The sequence below is a fragment of the Phoca vitulina genome, unplaced genomic scaffold (genome assembly GCF_004348235.1).
Source record: "Phoca vitulina isolate PV1807 unplaced genomic scaffold, GSC_HSeal_1.0 scaffold11, whole genome shotgun sequence".
NCBI lineage: Eukaryota > Metazoa > Chordata > Mammalia > Carnivora > Phocidae > Phoca > Phoca vitulina.
In genome coordinates this window covers 2,263,102-2,286,578 of record NW_022589714.1, presented here as the reverse complement: position 1 = coordinate 2,286,578, position 23,477 = coordinate 2,263,102, and the positions used below count along the sequence as shown (strand labels likewise).

Genomic DNA, 23,477 nt, shown 5'->3' with positions numbered 1-23,477 from the left:
ACTCTTTTTCTGTATCAGGACTTTCAGGGAAAACAACGCTGACTTATCTACAGGCGTTTTCCAAGACTCCACGCTGGTATGTCGTTCAGCGCACAGGCAAGCGTGATCCGCGAGGCGCTGGCACCGCCCTGCCGCGAGCCACATGGCAACACACTTTCAGCAAAGAAATGCACCCACAAACATTTCTGTACATTCAGGAAGAGATACCTACACCACATTTTGTTTTGAAACAATGACAGAGTTTTAAAAGTTCTTCAAATGAACCAAAGTGATTATCAGAAGCATAAGCATTTCTAAAACGGTGCAGATTGTCGGAAATGATTTCACCGAAGTGGGGTCACTATCACTTGCCCTACATCTGCTTTTAGTTCGCGGTGGAACAATGCGCACCAAGGCCCGGTACCCCCTTGCCAACCCCCGTCGCTCCTGTGCACCCTCCTCCCTGTCCGCTCTGGCCACAGTCCCCACCTCACGGCCGGCAGCCCACCCAGCATAAACTCAGCTGCGGCGCCAAGCAGCTGATGCTGACAGACAGACGCTTCGAGAGCAAACAAGAAAAGCACAGTGATGAAGAGGACGTTTTCTAGGGGCACAGAGAGGACAGAGATGAGAGTCTACTCTTGATTTACCATCTCTTTAGACTTGTAATGGAAAGTTAAATTATTAAGGTCCCGGGGCAGCAATTAAAATGCTTGTTCTTCCGAGCCCTCTGCAGACCTCAACAGCAAACATATGCAGGTAGTGATCAATATTTAAAAGTCAGCTCAACAAAATAATTAAGACACAAAAGGAGGCAACTCTGAGAAAGGCGTCTTTCTTTACCTGTGTGCTTGCTCATTATCCAGGAACTAGAGGAAATGTTCTGTCATCCTCTGGTAGTTAACACACGCCCTGCGAGCTAACACCTTCTTCCGATAACGCACGGTACTAGAGCAGCCCTGATGAGGTGTATCAGAAAACCTTTTTTGGGTTATAGTCCACTATCGTCAGACCTTCTGACTAGTGCTGTAAAAACACGGGTAATTAAGGGTTATGAAAAAGTGGGTCATACACCACTGAGATACAACCACACCGCCCCCAAACTCGACTCCAAATGACTGTGCTCTGAGGAGGTGGGAGGGGTCTGAACACAGCGAAAGCAAAACTTTTATGTGGTGAGGAGCATTTTGGTTTTCACTGGTTTAGGTTAGAGAAAGTTAATCTCAACGTCAACTACAAACCAAATAACTTTTAATGGGTTCTTGAAATTTTATGACAAATGCTGGCTGTTCATGTAATGGGAAATTCAGGTCCAATGTCATAAACACTCCAAGGGACAGTCTCGGGCTTAAATGGCATGCCCATCACCGAAGAGCGAGCGCTGTGACTCAGTGAAGCAAGGCGGTCAAACTGAAACTAAAGACAAAGAAGCAAATTCTTATTATCCACATTAGCATCTCCTTCTCCTAGGGAGGATCAAAGTACTGTATACCACTTCCCCACACCTGTAGCCAACCAACCCGGGCATTTAACAATCACGGATATTTATCAAAGCACCCCTTGACTTCCGTAGCAAGAAGGCAAAATGTAGGACCTGAATTGAGCACATTCATTCATCTGTCACTCAAGAGCCACAGAAATATTAATTCAATACATACCAAGTCCCGATTATAAACAAGGACACAGAGGATGTGAAGGGATGCAGAGAGAAGAACCTAGAAGAATCTGCTTTCAAAGAACTTCAGTCTTGTAAGGTCTTCTCAGGGGAGAAGACCTAGTCATACCCATGACAAATATAGATCAATCTTTTAAAACAAAATCTATTCTAGCAATTGCTTATCACAGACTTCCTATTCTATTGACAAAAGCCTTGCAGATAATATTCCTACAACGTTTCTCAGATGAATCTTTTAACAATCCCCTATTTTTTTTTTTAATCAGGGTTTTCTTTCAGTGCTCAAAGTCCTTCTTAACCTTGGCTACATGTTAGGATTCATCCTGATCCAAAGTCCTAGCATTCTCGGGGTGCCTGGGTGGCTTAGGCAGTTGAGCGTCTGCCTTTGGCTCAGGTCATGATGCTAAGGGTTCTGGGATCGAGCCCCGCATCAGGCTCCCCCCTCAGCGGAGAGCCTGCTTCTCCCTCTTCCCCTGCTTGTGCTCTCTCTCTGTCAAATAAATAAAATCTTTAAAAAAACACAAAAAAAACAAAAACCAAAGTCCTAGCATTCTCCAAAGGGAAGCACAGAGTTATCAGCCCAATCCCAGGAGCTATAACACTACACCAGAAGAATCTGAAGAGAAGTTTCTTTGAAGGGGGATAAAGGATACAAAGTTGAAAGAAAACTCTGATTCATAGCACAAGAAAGGATATATTTGAATCGTATTTTGTTACCATCAGGTATAAAGTTAGAGTTCTACTGGAGAACATATCGTTTGGATTATGGATGGGGAAAGGGGGATCTGGCTAACCAAACTTTCCCATTTCTGGCAAATTCCGTAGAGCATACTGAATATGAATTTTTAAGTAACTAGAACACAATTAGTTGATCTAACACTAAAACCATCTTGTACATAATTAAATCTTTCTTTTATGATTCCAGAGGCCCATTAGGATCTTGCAGGGCCACTCAATAATCATTTTTTTGACAAGGTGCAGAAATGAAAAAAAAAAAAAACAGTTAATGCTGATTTCTACTTGATAAAGATAATGGTGTGTCTACACAGGTATCTGTTCTTATAAGAGTTGATTAATGTAATTTGAAGTGAGAAAAATAAGAAACTAGGAGATCACTGTCATAGAAACTGATATCTGAAGTCATCATTCCTAAACTCCACCAAATTTGTAGGATATAATCAGTCCAGAGTATTGCTTGTAAATTTGGAATTATTTGATTAATTGAAAAAAGTCTGGAAAAATACACAAAAGTATTTAACAGTTTTTATCTAGGTAGCTGGATTATAGATAATTTATATTCTTTATTCTATTATTTTATAAATTATGTACAATAAACATATTACTTTCACAATCAGGAAAATAAAGTTACTCCTGTTTTGATGAAAGGAAACAATTAATTATTCTCTGATTCTGCTCTTCCTAGTAATTAAAAACACTTAATACATGGAACCCAGTATAATAATCTGGCCTGGTGACAAGTCAGACATGAAATACAGGAAAAATCTACTAGAAACAATAGATTACAGCTTCTAGTTAAGTACTACAAGGACTCTAAGAATCCTGCTACACTCCAGACCTTTGCAAATACAGCTCTTCCTCATCATGATCCATGGTCTGGGCACTCTCCAGATGCTAGGGCCATCACAACGATCAATTTAATCGGGGAGGGTGGGTGGTGTCCTTGTAAGAGTGTGGTGCCCCAACCTGGGTTAAATCATGGCTCAGAGAGAGCTGTCACCTTGCTAATGAAAGGCACATCCCAGAGAGCATACAAATAATTTCTAAAAGCAATAGGTTGGAAATTATTAGAACAAGTTGATAAACTATTGGTGCTACAACTGATAATCACATATTATAAAGCAGCTTTATAATATGCATGGCTGAGTTTATTTGGAGACTCACAGGGAATATCATTTGAAATTTTTGATTTACATATTAATGTATATTACCATGCTGGTAATATCACCCCTATCTGTACCATTAGGGTATACGCAGAGAATGAAAATTAATTTTGACGATGCCTTGAGCAGAACATAACTGTGAAACTGAATGCTACAAATAAATATATCATAGATTCTTAAAAAAAAAACAGAATTGGCTTCAAAACTATGCCAACGGTTTTCCAATGACTCTAGGAACTAAATACATATGTTCTTAAAATTATTTTCCATATTACTCTTAATATCATTAATATCACAACTTTTAAAGTGCTTCCAAACATAATAAACATAAGGAGAATATCTGAAATTTAAACTCTGGCACTGGAAAGGCAGTAAAAGCCAAAACCTGCACAGTTTTTCAGGAAGAATAAAAATGGTATATTTCTCTTTAGTAAATCAACAGTTTTAGATTACTAATTAGGGCATGAAAATAGGTACAATAAAACTTCAGTTAACTGGACTAATTGAGGACCAGAAGATTTTTGTTTGTTTCAATTTTCTGGTTAATTGACAGACAGCTAGGAAATGCTTTTTGTTGAAAATATTTCCAAAGCAGTTTCTTTTCCTAATTTTAAAACATTTAACCATTCTCAATGATTCAGCAGGTCAGTGTCATTAGCTACAGATATCCTCCTGGGTATATTCTCCATCTTTACTAAACCAAAGCTATCTTGTTTTCTGAATCTCTATTTCTGAAAAAGGGAAGTGGGATTTGTGCGGTAGGTAGGGTGGGGTGTACGGGAGGGGGTGAAGTGGGGGTGGGGAAATGTGAAGGTTAGTTAATTCAGGGTTCTGGTTAGTTGGGTTCCAGGTAGCTAAGCCATCACTAAACATGAATTCAGTGTCTGGAACCAGGCAATTTGATTCCTAGGAAACATGAGAGCCTACAAGGGGAGCCCCCAGGGTCTATCTTTATTGGTATTCTCTACCTTATGTCATTCCACCTGGGAGACTTGGTTTGCTGGTCTTCTCTGGGTGGAAACCTGTGTCATTGTGTCCATCTAAAAATCATGGTCTCTGAACTCATGGGGCTGAATCTATTTTGATTTGATTCTATAGCCATGTCATTTCAACTCAAGCTTAGGATGAATAAACACTTGCTTTTTTCTCCCTTTGACTTGCTGCCCTGGATTTTCTTTTCTGTAAAAACCTTTAATTCCAGTTTCTGATATCTTAGCCGCTGAAACCTTTACTTGGCCCTGTCTCCATCACCTAGAGGGTTTATTTCTAAGCAGGTTTGAGAAGTCTGGGTAGGAATGATGGGACTGATTTACACATATTGTACTTTTAACACTGATGACTTTATTTTCTCTCTTTCTTGGTTATACCTTTTCCTTAAACCAAATACATACAAACACACACACAAATAATCTTGGTTATTCCCTGATTATTCCTTCCTCCTTCCTAAGAGGGAGTGGGATAATTTAGGACAGAGGTTTCTGAGCTTTTTGGAACTATGAGTCCTTATGCACTGCTCTTCAGGAATTACAAGCCCTGGTCAGACCTAAGAGCAGGCCCTGAACGTAATACAGGAGGTTTGAAGAAAGCCTGGCTACTGGGTCTCATGAGAATCTGCTGATCATTCTCCAAGTCCAGCTTTCAAGAAACACAGAATAAAAAGCAAAATCTCCCCAAAGTAGGGCTGGAAGAGACTAACTAGTAATAAGTTCAATCCTGCATATTCCTCACAGAACTGCAGGACTCACTCAATTGTTCGGCGATTTACAGCTACACTAACACCTAATATGACAGTGATTTGGTGATGAGGGGTAAATTATATTTCATTTGGAGTCTGTAAAACAGGCCTTATAATAATTTGAGGCCCCGTTGCAGGAGAATTATTTGCTATTAATTTTCTTCCATAGCTTTCCCTTTTTTCTACTAGGCTTCAGTCGGTGGCTATATGATAATCAAGTCCACATTCCCTGGTTTGTGCCTCAGCGTCCACCATACTGATGAGGACCTGGCATGTGCCACAGCGATGCACACAGTGCCATAACCCCGTGCACTGTGGGGCACTGTATACTTGGACTCGTTCATGAACACACAATTCAGATGAACTGAGCAGTCCCATTACAGGAGCACAGGGAGGTACACACTCCTCCATCACAGTGAAACAGCTTTCCTATATGTGTCAGTGGCATTTGGTAGCGATTACAGCTATTTATGGCAAATTGCTCTGGTAGTTTCTGACAAACATGTCCTTGCCCTGAGAGGAAACCCATCCCTGAGACTGAAGTACACATTCTGTAGATCCCTTGCCCTTGCCCAAAAGGTGCGGGGAAAGAATCAGGGCTGCGGGAGGTATGAGGGACACAGCCATCAATTCTCATGCCACCCTCACAAGCTATAACAACCTTGTCAAGCACTGATTAGTTATTCTGCACAGTATTCTTGGAAGGAAAGTGAGCTCTGGTAATCAGTTAAAAAAAAATCATTAATTAATTAATTTATTTTTACTGGGGTAAAATATACATAACTTTACCATTTTTTTAAAAGATTTTATTTATTTATTTATTTGACAGAGAGAGATACAGCGAGAGGGAACACAAGCAGAGGGAGAGGGAGAGGGAGAAGCAGGCTTCCCACGGAGCAGGGAGCCCAATGCAGGGCTTGATCCCAGGATCCTGGGACCACAACCCGAGCCAAAGGCAGAGGCTTAATGACTGAGCCACCCAGGTGCCCCAACATTTACCATTTTTAAGAGTACAATTCAGTGGCATTAAGTACATTTACACTGTTGTACAACCATCGCTACTATCCATCTCCAGAACTTTTTCATTTTCCCAAAGTGAAACTACCCATTTAACACCACCTCCCCATTCCCCTCTGTTCCGAAACCTTGGCACCTATCATTCTATTTTCTAGCTATAAGCCTGACAACTCTAGACACCTCATATAAGTGGGATCATACAACATTTGTCCCTTTGCATCTGGCTTATCTCATTTAGTTTCTTCAAAGTTCATCTATGTTGTGGCATGTGTCAGAATTTTGTATCTTTTTAGGGCCAAATAATATTCCATTGTATGTATATGCCACATTGTCCTTATCCATTCATCTGCCGATCGACATTTGGGTTCCTTTCACCTTTTGGCTATTGTGAATAATGCTATAGGAACGTCTGTCCAAGTCTCTGCTTTCAGTTCTTTTAGGTACATACCCAGAAGTGGAATTGCTGGATCATATGGTAATTCCATGTTTACTTTTTTTGAAGAATTGTCATACTGTTTGGTATTTAGTTTTTTTTTTTTTAATTAATAAACTTTATTTTTTATTTTTTTTTTAAGATTTTATTTATTTATTTGACAGAGAGAGAGCGCACGCACAAGCAGGGGGAGTGGCAGACGGAGAGGGAGAAGCTGACTCCTCACTGAGCAGGGAGCCCAACATGGGGCTCGATCCCAGGACCCCGGAATCATGACCCGAGCCGAAGGCAAAATGCTCAACCAACTGAGCCACCCAGGTGCCCCAGTAAACTTTAGTTTTTAATGCAGATTTAGGTTGAGCGCAAAACTGAGTGGAAAGGAGAGAAGGTTCCCATGCCCCTTGTCCCCACACAAGCACGGTACTTTTACAGAGATGCTCTAGGTGCGCAGTGATGGCAGGGAGTGACCTAGGCAGGTTCTGCCGCATCTGGCAGGAGCTCTCTGCGCCGAGTCACCTGAGGCAAGTCACCTGGGTGTCAGAGCAGCCTTCTTCCCTCCCCAGCCTGTACTCATGAAACTGACTGACATTAAAGGTCATCCCTACAGGAAAACCTGAGGTGTAAACATGGACACTCACAGACGCCAAAGCAGGAAGGCGATTAAGGAGCATTTGATCCAACCTACTTCTTCCATATCCTGGTGAAGATGCTTCATACACTGAAAACCTCGATTCCAAGAATGCTGTGCAGAATAATTAGTGCTTGACAGAGATGTTATAGTTTGTGAGGGTGGAGTAAGAATACATAATTACATCACTCACAACTCTATCAGCCCTCTTACCAGCACTGTTAGGCTTTGGGCAGCGCCCAGAAGACAGCTCTGGATTAGTTTCTTACAGAACTCTTTCATCACACCTTTCATCACACACTTTTTTGCCTAATTTATCTGATTCTGTGATTTTCATATTTTAAATACACGCACTTAAATCTATAACCAGGATTTTTGGCTCTGCCAATGGGTAGGCAATAGATAAGTTCCTTCATTATGTCTGCTTTGGAACTGCTTTATTAACAGTGATAATTCTCAATTTCTGTGAGTTCTAATAAAAGAACTGTACATCCTAAGAGCTACTCTGAATGAACATTTACCGTACCAAGTAAAATGTTATAAATCACAATGCTATCCACAGGTTTAAAATGCCCAGAAATTTCTCATACATTTCCCGGACAACATCACTCATCCTATTTTTATACTCATAGCAACTCAATGAAACAAAAGAAAAATGTTTAAAATTCTTACAATGAAAGCTAGAAATATACAAAATGCATATATATTCATAGGCACATATGTACATTTGCATGTATGCTCACATATATCCAAATGCACATTTGTTGAGCCAAAATCTTCCACTTTTTTCCATTAACATGGAATAAATTGTTCTTGTCCTCAGTGGAGAGGTGATTGGCTTATTCCAAAGCTAACACTGATCCTCAAACTATGTCAGTCCTGAGAACTTAAAACCCCACAAAAACCTGGACTTGATGACTTGGACTATTTATTAGGGATGCGCCTCTCTTCCCACATGTGTTTTGTAAATCAAGTCCCATCTAAGTGTATGAGAGGAAAGATAAGACTAGGATGATTCACTTTGAAAAGCAGCAATAGATTTCTCAACCCAGGAGAAAAAAGGATTTTCCCTTTTGAGTATCTAAAAACATGATGAGCGTGCCCGCAAAAGGACCGTAGCTGTCATTTTCGCCTCACACAGCGCAGTTAGTCACCCTCGTTGAAATCCAAGGGCAAAGAATGACCGGTACTATTGACTTTAAAGTGGCACAGAATAACGGCACCTACTTGGCTGGACTTTCAAATGTGACGGTGCTGAGAGGACCTTAAAACTCTCTTTTCTTGAGATGAGTCAATATATTCAGTAAAGCACTACATAGCTTACTTTAGTGGCATTTCATACTGAATATTTAATACATTTTTCTCCCTTTATCGCTCATCCTTTCAGTTACACTGGAATTAAAGCAGTGATTCTCAAAGTGGAGTCCCTGGACCACCTGCCTCAGTATCACCTAGAAACTTGTTAGCACAGCACCTTCCAGCCTGCCCCAGGTCTGCGGAATCAGAAATTCTGGGCATAAGGCCCAGCAAGCTGTCCTTTAACAAGCACTCCAGGTGATTCTGATGCAAGTTAAAGATCCACTGAATTAAGGAGCCTCCAATATGCAGATTCTAATCCCTGCTCCCTTCCTCAATTAGAATTTTCAAGATACTTTGTTAAAAGAAAAGTAACCCATGCGGGTTTAGGCTACTTGCTATTATCATCTAAGAAAATTCTTAACCATTGTTTGGTTTGAGGAAAGAGAAACCTTGGTCAAAACTTACATGTAATTTTTCCAGGCTCTGTGCTGGCTTCGAGTCTTAGGATGCAGGGAACTGGGCGAAGGGAGAGATGAGAAGGCTACAGCAATCCATTCAGGCATGGACCCCAAAGCTTTGCAGAGTAACCTTGTGACAGGTCAGTGAGTGTCCACCTGAATGGGGCGGAAGAGCTGTCCATTAGCAGAGTAAACCTCGCACCTTAAGGTTTCTCCCTCCCTCCTGCCATCCTGCTAACCATAAACAGAATATGATAAAATAGCCCATAGTATTAATGCCTGGGCTCAACCCTATTCCGTGAGTATTTCCTGAAGGTGAGCATCCCTAACTGGGGGCTCTTTTGAACCCAAAAGCAGTTTGGAGATGGGTCAATGTCCAACCTCATGAATGTTTTTCTTTCAAAAAACCAGAACACCTTGGCTTAAGAGACACGTGTAACTGCAGTACCAGGAAGATGCAGGAAGCTAATGATAAATTCAGGAATTCTGACTGAAATGAGATGATTCTCTGATGCCTTAAATGTTTATTTTTAGTACTTTTTTCTGATGATAAATTGATACATGTTTATTGTAGAACATTTGGAAAATATGGAAAAGCATAAAGAAAAAGTACCAAGAAACAGACTTAGTTGTTGAGAATAAACCAGAGGAGAGATGGAGGGGGGGGGAGATGGGTGAAATAGGTGAAGAGGATTAAGGTGTGCACTGTTGTGATGAGCGTCGGGTGATGTATGGAATTGTTGAATCACTATATTGTACACCTGAAACTAAGATAACATTATATGTTAACTAACTGGAATTTAAATAAAATTTAAAAAAAAGAAAAAAGATTAACTATAACCTTGGCACTGATAAATCAAATCACTAATGATATTTTGTTGTATAGTTCCACAACCCCTTAACTGAAACTCCTGAGCTTCAGAATGTTTCAGAATTCAGAATTGTTTGGATTTTAAAACTATTTTGGTGCAACAACCATTTATCACATAATATTCCATCAGGGTCTGGAGCAGCCATATTTCATAATATTTCTGCAGCAAAACAGATATATTCTTATTAAATTGGATAAAATAGAATCTCACATTAGTTCCAGCCAGGTATTTCTACCAAAGAAATTACAAAAAAAAAACCCTTTTGATTTTGGAATGCTTTTGGATTCAGAATTGGGAATAAAGATTGTGGACCAGTATTCTTTTCAGACACATAGAAATACTCAGAGTTTTCTCTTTTTTTTCATTTTTTAAGAAGATTTTATTTATTTATTTGAGAGAGGGAGAGAGCACAAGCAAGGGGAGAGGCAGAGGCTGAAGGAGAGGGAGAAGTAGGCTCCCCGCAGAGCAGGATCCTGGGATCATGACCTGAGCCGAAGGCAGACACTTAACTGACTGAGCCACCCAGATGCCCAGATAATTTTGTTTCTATTTTTCATTCAATGTTAAACGACTGTGAGCATTTCCCCAAGTTATTAAAAACACTTCAAAAATATGTTTTTCAATGTCTATGTAATATTATATCCCAAAGAAAAGAGTTTTATGTAATGACTTCATTTTGGGAATTATAGTTTTTGTTGTTGTTAATGCAAATAACACTGTGAGGGATATATTTGAATATCACATGGTCTGAATTTCCGAATACTATCTTAGGTACATCCTAGAAAAAGAATTATTGGGTCAACTGGTATGATCTTTAAGGGTCTTGATGATTTCCCAGAAAAGCTATACCAATTTACACTCCTAACACAGCATGAGTGCCTGGTTAATTTGTTTCATTATCCACGTTATCATAGGCATGGAAAAAAATACACTTGCCTCTCAGACATCTTAACAAAGCTCTAATCAATGATAATCATACCTAGGAGATTTTATTTTTGTTTTTCTTACACAGAAGATAGTGAACAGCTCACTGTCTTTCACATAACAAGAGAGAATGGGATTAATGTGAGTTTACCATCAAATGGAACCTCATTAAAGCAGACTGAATCAGATCTGAGCAATGGAGGAGTTGTCACTCGTCCATGGGGTCTTAACTTGGAAAAAGGTATGGGGGTGGGTATGGAAATAATTCACACATCATCATAAGAAGACAAACGATCAGATGCTAATTATTTGTGGGTTGATAAATTCTGTTTCTAGGCTACTGAGGACTTGTGTTTCTCTTCCTTTTGGTGTTTTTGTATTTCTTGGACATTTTGCTGCTACTCAGCATGGCCATCAGGGAGCAGAAAGAGATGTGAAGGCAAAATCAAATCAGACAAGCTCATAATAATGAGTGCTAACCCTTATGAGTGCTTACGATGTGTCAACTCTGGTCCTGGGTTCGTTGTGTGCGTTATCTCATTTACTGCTGAGTGCACTGGTTTAAAAACTGGTAGCTGCAAAGTTTGAAAGTATGTGCTCACTCATCAATCACCCTTCTACCCTAATAAGTTTGGAGGAATTAGAAGTTTGGAATTTCAAAGACCTATTCAAGCCTAGGGTCTTATTACCATGACTCCAAGTCTGGTTATAAACCGCAAACCTTACCTTTATGTTTTTTTGATCAGCACCCCCTACAGCATCTACACAAAGCAGGGGGAAATGACATAAATAAAATCCAAGAAAACTCTAGATAATAATAAACATTTTGAAGGTCCTATATGTAGAGGAGGGAGGCCATATCTCTTAGAGTATGATAGGAGTCTGCTCTGTAACACAGAACAGGGTACATGCAGAGAAGACACGAAGATACACACATAATATATATTTCAAAAAACAAACACACAAACACATTCTTCCCAGATGTGACTACAAATTGGTAATGATAACGTCAGGACTTACAACCTCAAGTTTCTTTCCATTTATAGCTTTGTCTAATAATTTTTCTTTCTCTTTTCCCCTTATATTTATTTAAACTTATAGGATAATTGGTTTAGAGAATGCCATCATTTTTATATGCTAATAAAAGAAAACTGAAGAGGTACTTCTTTATTATATAGAATGAAAATAACATCACTCTTTTCCTTATCTATAACTCAATTTCTCCATAGTAGAATGTAATATATTCTACAAAGTGGCTGAGGTTCAGAGAGAGAAACAAAGAAACACACACAAAAAATCCCATTTTATTTTGGGAGTGTGTCAAGTTGATCTTCCCAATAATCTTATCTTAGTAAGGGATGTTTCTATCAAAACCATCAAAAGACCAAAAGACAAAAGATGTATCAAGAAGTGAATCATTTCCTTCACTGTGGCGTCTCTTTATAATTTAAATAACATTCTCCTGACAGGTAGGTGTCAAGTGAGTAGAATGGCTCCTACATGATTTTTCTTTGCCACAATCATATATGTAGCTAATTTTGTAAGTATAGTAGGACTATAGGATGTGAAAAATAAAAGCAGTAATAGAGGAAATGACCCCTCAAAGAACATACTTTGTTTTTTCCAAAATGCCTAATTGCTTAAGGGAAAATACAAAAAATAAAATAAGCCACTTACTAATAACAGAAATGATTACCAGAAGCTCTTTATATACTCAAACTGCACAACTAACATTTCTAAAGCTAATTACAAATTTGGATTCTCTCATTTTAAAAATACACTTCGAAGCAGCCCACTTCTGTTTTAATGCTGAACCAAAGTCTGTGCAATTGGCACATTATCAAAGTAAAAAAAAATGCGTCGTTTGAACAAAGTTACCACTTTCAATGTCACTAAATCTTGAACTTCAAAATACCACAAGCTAAAAACTAGTAATACCATGTGGTTATGTTATCTTACATTTACAAAAGAATTTATAGTTTCCCAAGCCCTAAGAGACTGAGACCTCTGTTATCACAGCAGCTCTGTTATCTTGGGGAGGTCATTCGCTGCCTCTGAGCCTAACACCTTTCACAGGTTCTTGGGAGGAATGTATACAAAAGGGTATTTGCAAACTGTAAGACAGATGTAAATTGTGGGGTATCATTATTCTTTTTACTAGCAACTCTCTGAGGCATAAAGCTATTAATCCTCATTTCATAGCTAAGGAAACTGACAACAGGAAGATGTAGCAAAAAAAAAAAAAAAAGTACCAAGTTAGGAGATTCAAGTTTTATCTCTAAATTGGCCACAAACTGTCCGGGTGACTCTCTGTGACTTGTTCTTTCAGTAAAATGAATGGGTAGGATAAGATGATTTGAAGGTCTTCTTGAAGCCAATGGTTCTGTGATCTGGGACTCAGCCATGGTGGTGATAAGGCCGCCCTTAGAAAAAGTCTTTGGGAGCAGTCCCTCCTGGAGGCTGTGTAGCACCCATCAATCTGAGGCCTCCAGTGCTGGCGTGGGGGGTTCCCTGAGCAGTCTCCCAGCCCCTGGGATGGGACTGGCATTAGCTAACTCATTTTGCTGGATTAAGGGGAGGGTGGAGGATACCAGCTGAATGGCCAGGGCCTCTGGGCCACAGGAAGTAGGTACTGGAGGAGGCTGAAACATCAGCTCTTTATTAATTGGTACAGATATTTCACATACTAACTAGTGTAGTCAAATAAGTCTATACCACCATAATGTCAGTCTTGCTACAGCCCCAGTGTTGTTTGGCTTTCAGTTTCAAAGAGATAGCCAGCCCCCTCTGTGGGCCACTCACCTTCCTTGACTGCATTCCTACAGTGTTGGGGAGAGAGACGTGAAAGGGCTATTTTTGGATCATGAGTGCACATCATGGTCACACGGGAATTTCACTTTAAAAAGATTGAAGCCACCGACTTAGGTCTCTACTAATGATATTCTACCAGCACTAACACAACTTTCTGTGATAATGAAAATGTTCAATATGTGTGCTGTCCAATATGGCAGCCACCAGGCACATATGGTTGTTGAGTACTTAATACTCAGTAAGTGCAACTGGGCAACGGAGGAACTGATTTTTAATTTTAATGTATTTAAATTCAATTTGAATAGCCACACATGGTTACTGGTTGCCTTATTAGACATTGCAGCTCTAGGCTGCCTTACATACTAGTTTTCTTGGACATACTTCAGACCCCAGAAGCCCACTGGACAATACCCATTCAAGAAGTTTTTACCGGCCTTCTCCTGGGTGCTGGGCACCATTTAAGTGTCTTAAAACAGTGGTGAATGAGAGCAATAGACACTTCCTGCCCTCATGGTGTTTCTCAGCTAGACTGATTTCTGAAGACCTCACAAAGCCTTGAAGTGGTTCACAGGACTGTGCTTAGGAAAAGGTGGGTGAGTAGATATGGTAATGCTACACTAAGCATGAAAGCACAGCTTTTTCATTTCTTCATAGTTACTGTTAGAGAAGCTGGGGGAAAGTTTAAAAAGAGATAGTTGAATGATAACTATTCATTCACTTACAAGTAAAGTAACATATCCCAGATATGGGAAATTATCTGTAAGTAATTCCCTCTTGCACAAACATAGATTTACTTAAGAGAAAAAGTCAGAGGGACCTGCATTCTTAAACCCAAGAAAAAGTAAATGGTAGGGCGCCTGGGTGGCTCAGTTGGTTAAGCGACTGCCTTCGGCTCAGGTCATGATCCTGGAGTCCCAGGATCGAGTCCCACATCGGGCTCCCTGCTCAGCAGGGGGTCTGCTTCTCCCTCTGCCCTCTTCCCTCTCGTGCTCTCTGTCTCTCATTCTTTCTCTCTCAAATAAATAAATAAAATCTTTAAAAAAAAAAAAAAAGAAAAAGAAAAAGTAAATGGTATTTAATTACAGCAACAATCATAGAAGTACAAGTGGATCTGGAGCTGCAAGCAGCGGGCAAGGGAACATTTATACCAATTAGCAGTGAAATGATCAGGTTTTCTAGAAGGTACCTCTTGTATAAGTGAGGCTGATTGCATCTTTGTCTCTACAATTCAACTCCTAGCGAAGATTTTCTTAGTGGTTTTAATGGGATGTGATGAGCAAAACCCTATTTGCTTTTCCCCAGGAAACTACAGGTGGAGGTATTTTTATCTACATCACAAACCTAACACTAAAAACATAAATTCTAAGAAACATAAAAGTGGTTTGGTTTAATGCTTTTCCAATTTCCAAAACTGCCTCCCCTGTCCTTCTGTTGTCAATTCTTTCCTATCCTCACCACCTCTTCTCACCTTACTGAAATTTAGAGTGATACAAAGAGAACAAAACAAAATATTGATCTGGTTTATGTTCTTGTTTGAACCTGAATCCAGGTTTGCCTAAATTTAAAAGGACAAGGGACATCATACTCTTGGATACAGGGTTTTTTTTTTTTTTTAAGATTTTATTTATTTATTTGACAGAGAGAGACCAGCGAGAGAGGGAACACAAGCAGGGGGAGAGGGAGAAGCAGGCTCCCCGCAGAGCAGGGAGCCTGATGCGGGGCTCGATCCCAGGACCCTGGGATCATGACCTGAGCCGAAGGCAGACACTTAACGACTGAGCCACCCAGGCGCCCCTGGATACGGGGTTTTTAAGTTAATTCTCTTCACTGTATTATCACTTGAGGCAAAATACTTACTGGGTTTTGCTCAGTATCCCAGCAGGGCTGTACTTGGATGATACCATCGAGCCAACCTGACTGCCCAGCCTTAAAATGCCACTCTGGTCCCCTGCCCCAAGTTGGACTACTGATTTTGGGGGCTAATAAAGGGCTCTAACACATCTACACACACACAGAGGCACATTCCCATCACTTTTTCTCTCTGGATTGAGTAGAAAGACAAATTACAGTGCTGGGAAAACAAAACAAAAAGAGTTCAAAACTTAGTTCCAAAAGTACAAATTGCATTTAGAGACTATCATCTGTAGAAAAGGCCAAATCTCAAATGTTCCACTGGCCTCATGCTATATAAAATACTACTAAAAATTTGGTGACAGCTTTAGCAATAAACATGTAAACTGAGAGTGGCCCTGGCATCCTTATTCATACTCAGAAACACTAGATAGAGTAGTCACACACCATTTTATGGCCAGAAGGGTTTTAAAAAGAAAGGGGTTAATTTTTTGGAAACTACAGAGATGAATTTTTAAAAACTACATTTCAAGCAATTTAAATAGTCACTTGTATATGGCAGAAGACCTTTGAATCATAGATCTTGTGGCTTTTGTGTTTTGCTCTACTGGCATGGGAAGGTGATGCAAGGAAATGTGCTTTTTTTTTTTTTTTTTTTTTACTACAACACAGAAAGACGCAGCCATTTCAGACAGGATGGAGAAAATTAAGATGAAAATGTCTCTGAAAGTTTCCACTTACACATTTAAGGTGCTGGAACCAAGTTATTCTGGTTGGAGAACGAAAGCTAGAAAATTCACTTCTTTGATATTCAACATGTTTATGTTCCCAAAATATGATGGTTTGTCCAGATGTTCACCTCTCTTATAAGAGGATGGTGCTATTTCAGAACCACTTGCCATTGACAATTCAGAAAAGAAAAAGCCAAAAAGAAAACGAGTGTTGAAAATACACAACCTGAAATACTTTGGGGGTTTCTGTAGGCTCTATATTTAAAAAAAATACTGGCCTGTATTTACACATAATCATAACAGTAAGTTCCATTTGCTGAAAACTTCCGTGGGCTGGGAACTACACTAGAAATTTTACAGGTATTATTAGCTCATCTGCCAGATGAGAGAACCATGATGAATGAGAGAACCATGGCTCAGAGAGGGTAAATGCCTTGGCTAAGGTCACACTGCTGGAGAGGAGATGACATGCAATCTGGATCCATATCTGCTTGACCCCTTTCCTAAGCAACACTACCATCCACTATAATTTGGGGAGACTACATCCCTCTTCCCAAAGGAAACATGATCAATCTTCCACGGGCTACCAGTAAAATGTCAAAGTAACCTGACAAAGCTGCGGGTCCTACAACCATTTGATTATCTGTATAAAAAGAATTAATTAACTTGTTAGTACTAAAACGATCATATTTTACACATTAGAATTAAATTAGAATTAATTAGACTTAAATAATCTTTTTCTATTGCAGTTTCTTTAAATAAAAGTACTACCGGGTAGCTTATTAAAAAATGACCCAGATCACTCTCTAAAGGTGAATTAAAGCACAGGATACCTGTCCTTAGTCATGGGACACGGCAGTGAAAATACCGTATGAGGAATCTCACTCTGGGTCTCAATCTCAGAAGAGCATCACCATTCTTGGCAATGCCCAAGCAGAGAATGCCCGAAGCAGGCTCTGATGTGCCATTTAGGGTTCAAGTACCATATTTTCCATCCTTATGTCAAAGATCATCCATGAAATCACACAGTCAATAACTAAGTTCATCTGCAAGAATGCAAATGTGTATGCCTGTTGGGGCTGCCTGTCAACTTAGTGAAGGGCAGTCTCTTGAGAACTTGGATGGGCCAACATTGCCTTGACTTTTCCCAGGTTCCATACTTGGTCTGGGCTATTTGCTTCCTTCCCCTTATCTGAGAATTTCAGCTCTGCCTGTGCTCATTTATCAGCCAGAAAAACCTGCAAAGTCCTACCCCTTTTGGGAGCTGCAAGTGCCTGTTGCCCTCATTGTCAGGGGCAGGTGCCCCTTGACTTCCAAGCTGCACAGGTGTGGGTGCCAAGCAGTTCTCACACAAGGCAAGGTGCTGGTCGGCTGTCCCCAAGCGAGGCTGGCGAGGTCCACATAGAGCTCACTGCAGGTCTGAGGGCTGCAACAAGTTTGGCCAAAGACCCTGAAGACAGGTGAGGCATATGTTGTTCAAGAGGGGCATGATAAACCTTTTTAGGAAAAGGCAATACCATTGACCCACTTGTTCCAGCTAAAAAACTAACAGTTAGAATAGACTTCTTAGCTTTTCCTCTCTCCCTTCCTAACATCTAATCCATCAGCAAGTGCTGTTGATTCTACCTTCAACTTCTAACTCCAGTCTGTCTACCCCTCTCCATCTCTACTCCCCTAAGTCACCATCATTTCTCACCTGGTCCACTGCTATTGTCATGGTAACTGGCTTCTGTGTTTTCAGTTCCCGCTTGGCATTGAAAGTCCCCAGGATCACCCCAGGTTGGATGACTTGCTGGGAGGACTCACGAGACTCAGTACATAGTTGTACCTACGCTTTGATTTATTCCAGCCAGATCTCATCTGCTTCAGCTCAACGGGGGTTGACTAGAGACTCTGGCCACACACCTGCCTTCACCATCCCCTCTGGCTGCCACCTGCACCCTCAAAATCCTCTTCTTCCCCTACACACGCTCTGCTTCCTGCTGCTTTTTCCTCACAGGACAAACTCAGCTTCTCTCTCTGGATCTACAGTCTACGTTCCTGCCACCATCGGCCTCGTGTAAAAATCAATTGTGCTGAATCTTGCAGTGGTCATACACCCTTCAGGGAATCTGGGGCTGTGGCTCTGAAGCCCACGGTACCCACAGCCGTGCGGCACGATCAGAGCCCACTCCAGCCTCGCTGCAGCGTAGGCACTGCACCCCTGCTGACGCCCACCGCCAGGCCCCTCACCCAGCCCTCCGTCTTGGGCCACCTCAATCCTCTCTCCTTCTCGTTCCCCTTTCTAAGCTTACGATGATTCTTTGCAGGCTGAGGAAAAGAAAAAAATAGGGAGCCGGGGACAGCGAAAGTCAGAAGTGGCAGAAGCTGCTGTGTGTAAACACAGGGGACAGCAGTTGTCCCGATGGATTTGACCTATTTTTGTTTGTTTGTCTGTTTCACAAAGCAGGGATCAGCAGGGCTGAAAGGACCTTGGAGATCACAGAATTCCACCTCCTCCTTTTTTTTTTTAAATTTTACTTTATTATGTTATGTTAATCACCATACATTACATCATTAGCTTTTGATGTAGTGTTCCATGATTCATTGTTTGTGCATAACACCCAGTGCTCCATTCAGTAAGTGCCCTCTTTAATACCCATCACCAGGCTAACCCATCCCCCCACCCCCTCCCCTCTAGAACCCTCAGTTTGTTTCTCAGAGTCCATAGTCTCTCATCCACCTCTTCCTTCTACTGATGAGGAAACTGTGGTGTGAGGAGAGCATGGGAAGGGGAAAGCAGCATTTAGGGAGGGCTTATCATCTGTGTTGGATACACGTCTCAGGTCCCACGGCTGGCGAGTGAGGCGCAGGGTTGGGACCATATGCTTTCGCCTATTATTTACAAACTCATATCACACAGAGGAAAGGGCTTATACTTAACACATAAAGATACTTGGAATGCCCATCTCAAAAGGTAAATGGTTTTCCTTCTGTATCATCCAATATGTATTTTTAGTGCAGTAAAACATACAAAACATAAAAGTTACATTTTAATCATCTTGAAGTGTACAGTTCAGTGGAATTAAGTACATTAATTCTGCTGTGCAACCATCACCATGACTCATCCAATACATTTTGAAGAGTATTTTCTGGGGCACCTGGGTGGCTCAGTTGGTTAAGCATCCAACTCATCTCAGCTCAGGTCTTGATCTCAGGGTTGTGAGTTCAAGCCCTGAGTTGGTCTCCACGTTGGGCGTGGAGATTACTTTAAAAAAAAAAAAAGTGTTTTCTGCATAGTAAATTCAAAATGAGATTCAAGAATGCCCCCCCAAAAGAAGGAAAACACAGAAAATAAACTTTGGGGGTTATATTTCATCTAACAAAACCTTTCATATATAGTAGGTTCTCTGTGACATATTCTCCATTATTCTCCCAGTCTTGAAACCAGAACTCTGAGAATGCTGGTCGCCGGGTGAAAAGGTAGCCTTTGTTGTTTCTTGAGGTTCTATACTCGTTGTATCTGCTTACAAAAATGTTATGCAACCCAGGAAATCACAGCCTTCCATGCCTCCTCCATAAAAGGACAAGTAAAACAGTATTTCTTGGAAAGACAGGCATTTACCAACGTGCTGCATCTAGATGGAGCTGTCTCTGCCGCTCCAGTCTGTTTCTAAGCAGGGTTTAAAAGTGTTGGCACAGAGCACAAAGAACGTCCCTCAGCTATTCAGCATTTAGTTCAATTCCACAATATATTTAGCAAGATTTCTTTTTTTTTTTTTCCTTCCTTTCTTGGTTTAATGACCTCAAATGTACCAACATCCTGTCTTACCTAATCCCCTAACAAGTTCTATCAAATGCCAGGACAGACTCAGACAGCACTGCAGGCAGTGAGATCATTCACTAAGAATTCATTTTTATTCCAAAAATTAGGAGTGCCAGACCATTTTAACACAATCTATCACACAGCCAGAAAATTAGCCTGGCACTTTCAGAGAACATCTAAACTAATTTTTTAAAACCTCCTCCTGCCATAGGTCCTTTAACAACCCGATGACTTTCTCCCCAGAAAAAGATGCATACATACAACATATTTCCACATTTTGGGAGGGGTTCCAGGAGTCCCCTATGAATCCACAGACCCTTGCTTCATTTCTGCTAGAAATGAACTCCAAAAGAGTTCACTTTGTCTACAGCCTCAGTACTGGGTCCCTAGAGCATCCCAGGGTGACCTCCTTTGGTAACACTTTAGTCTCGAGGTGAAAAGGACTTTTATTTTGGCTTCAGAAACATCCCCACCTGGCTTCTGGTCAAACTCACCATCGACACAGCTACGTCTCTCACCAAGTCAGCTGACTGCTCTGGGGACACTCTTTTCTTTCTTTTTTTTTTTTTTTTTAAGATTTTATTTATTTATTTGAGAGAGAGAGTGAGAGAGAGAGAGAGAGAGCACAAGAGGTGGGAGTGGGAAAGGGAGAAGCAGACTCCCTGCTGAGCAGGTAGCCCGATGCGGGACTCAATCCCGGGACTCCAGGATCATGACCTGAGCCGAAGGCAGTCGCTTAACCAACTGAGCCACCCAGGCGCCCAGGGGGACACTCTTTTCTTTTTTTTTTTTTTTTTTAAGATTTTATTTATTCATTTGAGACACAGAGATAGAGAGAGAGAGCATGAGCAGGGAGAGAGGCAAAGGGAGAGGGAGAAGCAGGCTCCCTGCTGAGCCGGGAGCCCGATGCGGGGCTTGATCCCAGGATCCTGGGATCACGACCTGAGCCAAAGGCAGACACTCAACCATCTGAGCCACCCAGACGCCCCGACACTCTTTTCTCTCAGTGGTCCATGACGAGCCTGCTCTACCCTCATGTTCCTGGGTTCTGTTCTTCCTTTTGCTCTCATGGATCCTGCTGTCCCCTTTCTCTCCCTGTCACTTTCTTTGTTGGCCCTTTGTGGCACTCTTATAATGAAAAAAATTAGACCTGACTGTTTTCTTTACCATAAAAGTAACAATCTCCATTTTGTATTTAATTCCTTTGCTTTTTCTCCAAAAGCATCCTTCAGCCTTTCATCCCTTCTGCCCCTGGGAACAACCAGCCCAGCATGCTGAGCAGCAGTCCCTATGGTCTCTGTCCAGCCGGGGAAAGGGCTTCTCCACTAGGAGCAGTGTGGTGCAGTAGGATGACAGTGAGCCTGAAGTCAGACAGATCGGAGTCCAATCCCAACTAGCTAGCTGACTGACTTTGGCCACTAATTTAAATAAAGGCTCAGTTTCCCAATCGAAAATAATAGGGATGATAACAACTAATTTGCAAGGCTTTTTTTTTTTTTTTTTAAAGAATGACTAAACGAGCTGATTATAGACACAGTTCCTGAGACACAAAATATGCCTGGGAGATGGTGGTTCGCATCCCCCCCTGAACTCTTCATTTATGGGGTTCAGCATACATTTTGCATTTTAGAAGCAACCCCAGCTTCTTTCTATTAGGTAGCTGGGACCACATATGCTTGGAGTCTTAAGTATCTTTTTAACAGGTTTATTGAAATATAATTCATATACCATGAAATCCACAGTTTTAAAGTGTATAAGTCAATGACTTTTAGTACATTTACGGAGTTGTGCAACCATCGCTACTGTCTAATTTCAGAATATTTCATCACCCCTAAAAGAAACCCTACCCCCATTAGTGGTTATTCTTCATTCCCCCCTTCCCCTCAGCCCTTGGCAACCACTTACCAACTTTCTCTTTGGATTTGCTTATTCTGTGCATTTCATGTAAATGGAATCAGTTACTATGTGGCTTTTTCTACCTGGCTTCTTTTACTTAGTGCAATGTTTTCAAAGTTCATCCACATTGTCGTATGTATCAGTATTTCCTTTTTATGGCTGAATAATAATCCACTGCAAATACATATCCTATTGTTTATCTGTTTATCAGTTAGTGGACATTTGAGTTGTTTTCATATTGAGCTATTATGAATAATGCTGGTAAGAGCACTTAACTATAGTTGGATATATGTGGACATATGTTTTCAATTCTCTTGGATATATACCTGGCAGAGGAATTACTGTGTGATGACTAATTTTTTTGGACCAATTTGGCGAGGCAATGGTACCCAATATTAAGTCAAGCATATTTTAATATTGCCATGATGGTATTTTTTAGATGAGATTAATATTTAAATCACTAAATTTGAGTAAAGCAGATCATCTTCCCATAATGTGGGTGGGCCTTATCTAATCAGTTGAAGGCCTTAAGAAAAAAACCCTGATCTCTCCCAAGGAAGAGGGAATTCTGACAGCTGACTGCCTTTAGACTTGCTCTACAACATCAGCTCTTCCCTAGGTCTTCAGCCTGCCAGCCTACCTGCAGCCTTTGGACTTTCCAGTCTCCACAATTATGAGACAATTCTTTAAAATAAATATCTCTCCCACTCTCTCTCTCTTTCTCTCTCTCTCTCTATATATATACACACACATGCACACACACACACACACATCCTATTGGTTCTGCTTCTCTGGAGAACCCTGACCAATACATTGGGTCATGTGGTAACTCTGTATTTAACATTTTGAGGAACTGCCAAACTGTTTTTCAAAATGGCTGCACCATGTTCCAATCACACCAGCAATGCACAATGGTTTGGATTTCTCCACATTCCCACCAACACTTATTACTATCTTTCTGTCTTTAGCCATCCTAGTGGGGGTAAAGTGGCATCTCATTGTGCTTTTGATTTGCATTTCCCCAGTGACTAATGGTTTTGAGCATGTTTTCATGAATTTGTTGGTCATTTGTGTTTGTTGGAGAAATGCCAATTTTAATGCTTTGCCCATTATTTAATTGGGTCATATATGTTTTGAATGTTACATTGTAAGAATTCTTTATATATTCTGATACCAATCATTGATCCAATATACAATTTGCAAATATCTTCTCCCATTCTGTGGATTACTTTTTCACTTTCTTAATGGTTTCCTTTGAAACACAGCAGCTTTTGATTTTATTAAGTTCCATTTATCTGTTTTTTCTTTTGTCTTTTATGCTTTTGGTGTCACATCTAAAAAAACTGCCTAGTCTAAGGTCACAAAGATTTATTCCTGTTTTCTTCTAAGAGTTTTACATTTAGTTTGCATTTAGTAAGAGCTCTTACATTTAGTTTTATGATCTATTTTGAGTAAATTTTTC

At 40.6% G+C, this 23,477-nt stretch overlaps 1 protein-coding gene across 10 annotated transcripts in view; it reads right to left on the bottom strand.

Moving 5' to 3' along the window:
- BACH2 (BTB domain and CNC homolog 2) overlaps positions 1–23,477 on the bottom strand; it is a 350,588-nt gene that overhangs the window by 141,948 nt on the left and 185,163 nt on the right. Inside the window, exon 3 of one of the 10 annotated variants that reach the window (XM_032409268.1) lies at positions 9,133–9,281. The exons of 7 other annotated variants lie outside the window; for them this stretch is intronic. Coding sequence is in view for 2 of the 3 variants with exons in the window: in XM_032409262.1 (XP_032265153.1) it covers positions 7,379–7,411 (33 nt within the window). In the remaining variant the exon portion in view is untranslated. 2 more of the 10 variants (XM_032409262.1, XM_032409263.1) reach the window with 2 other exon arrangements.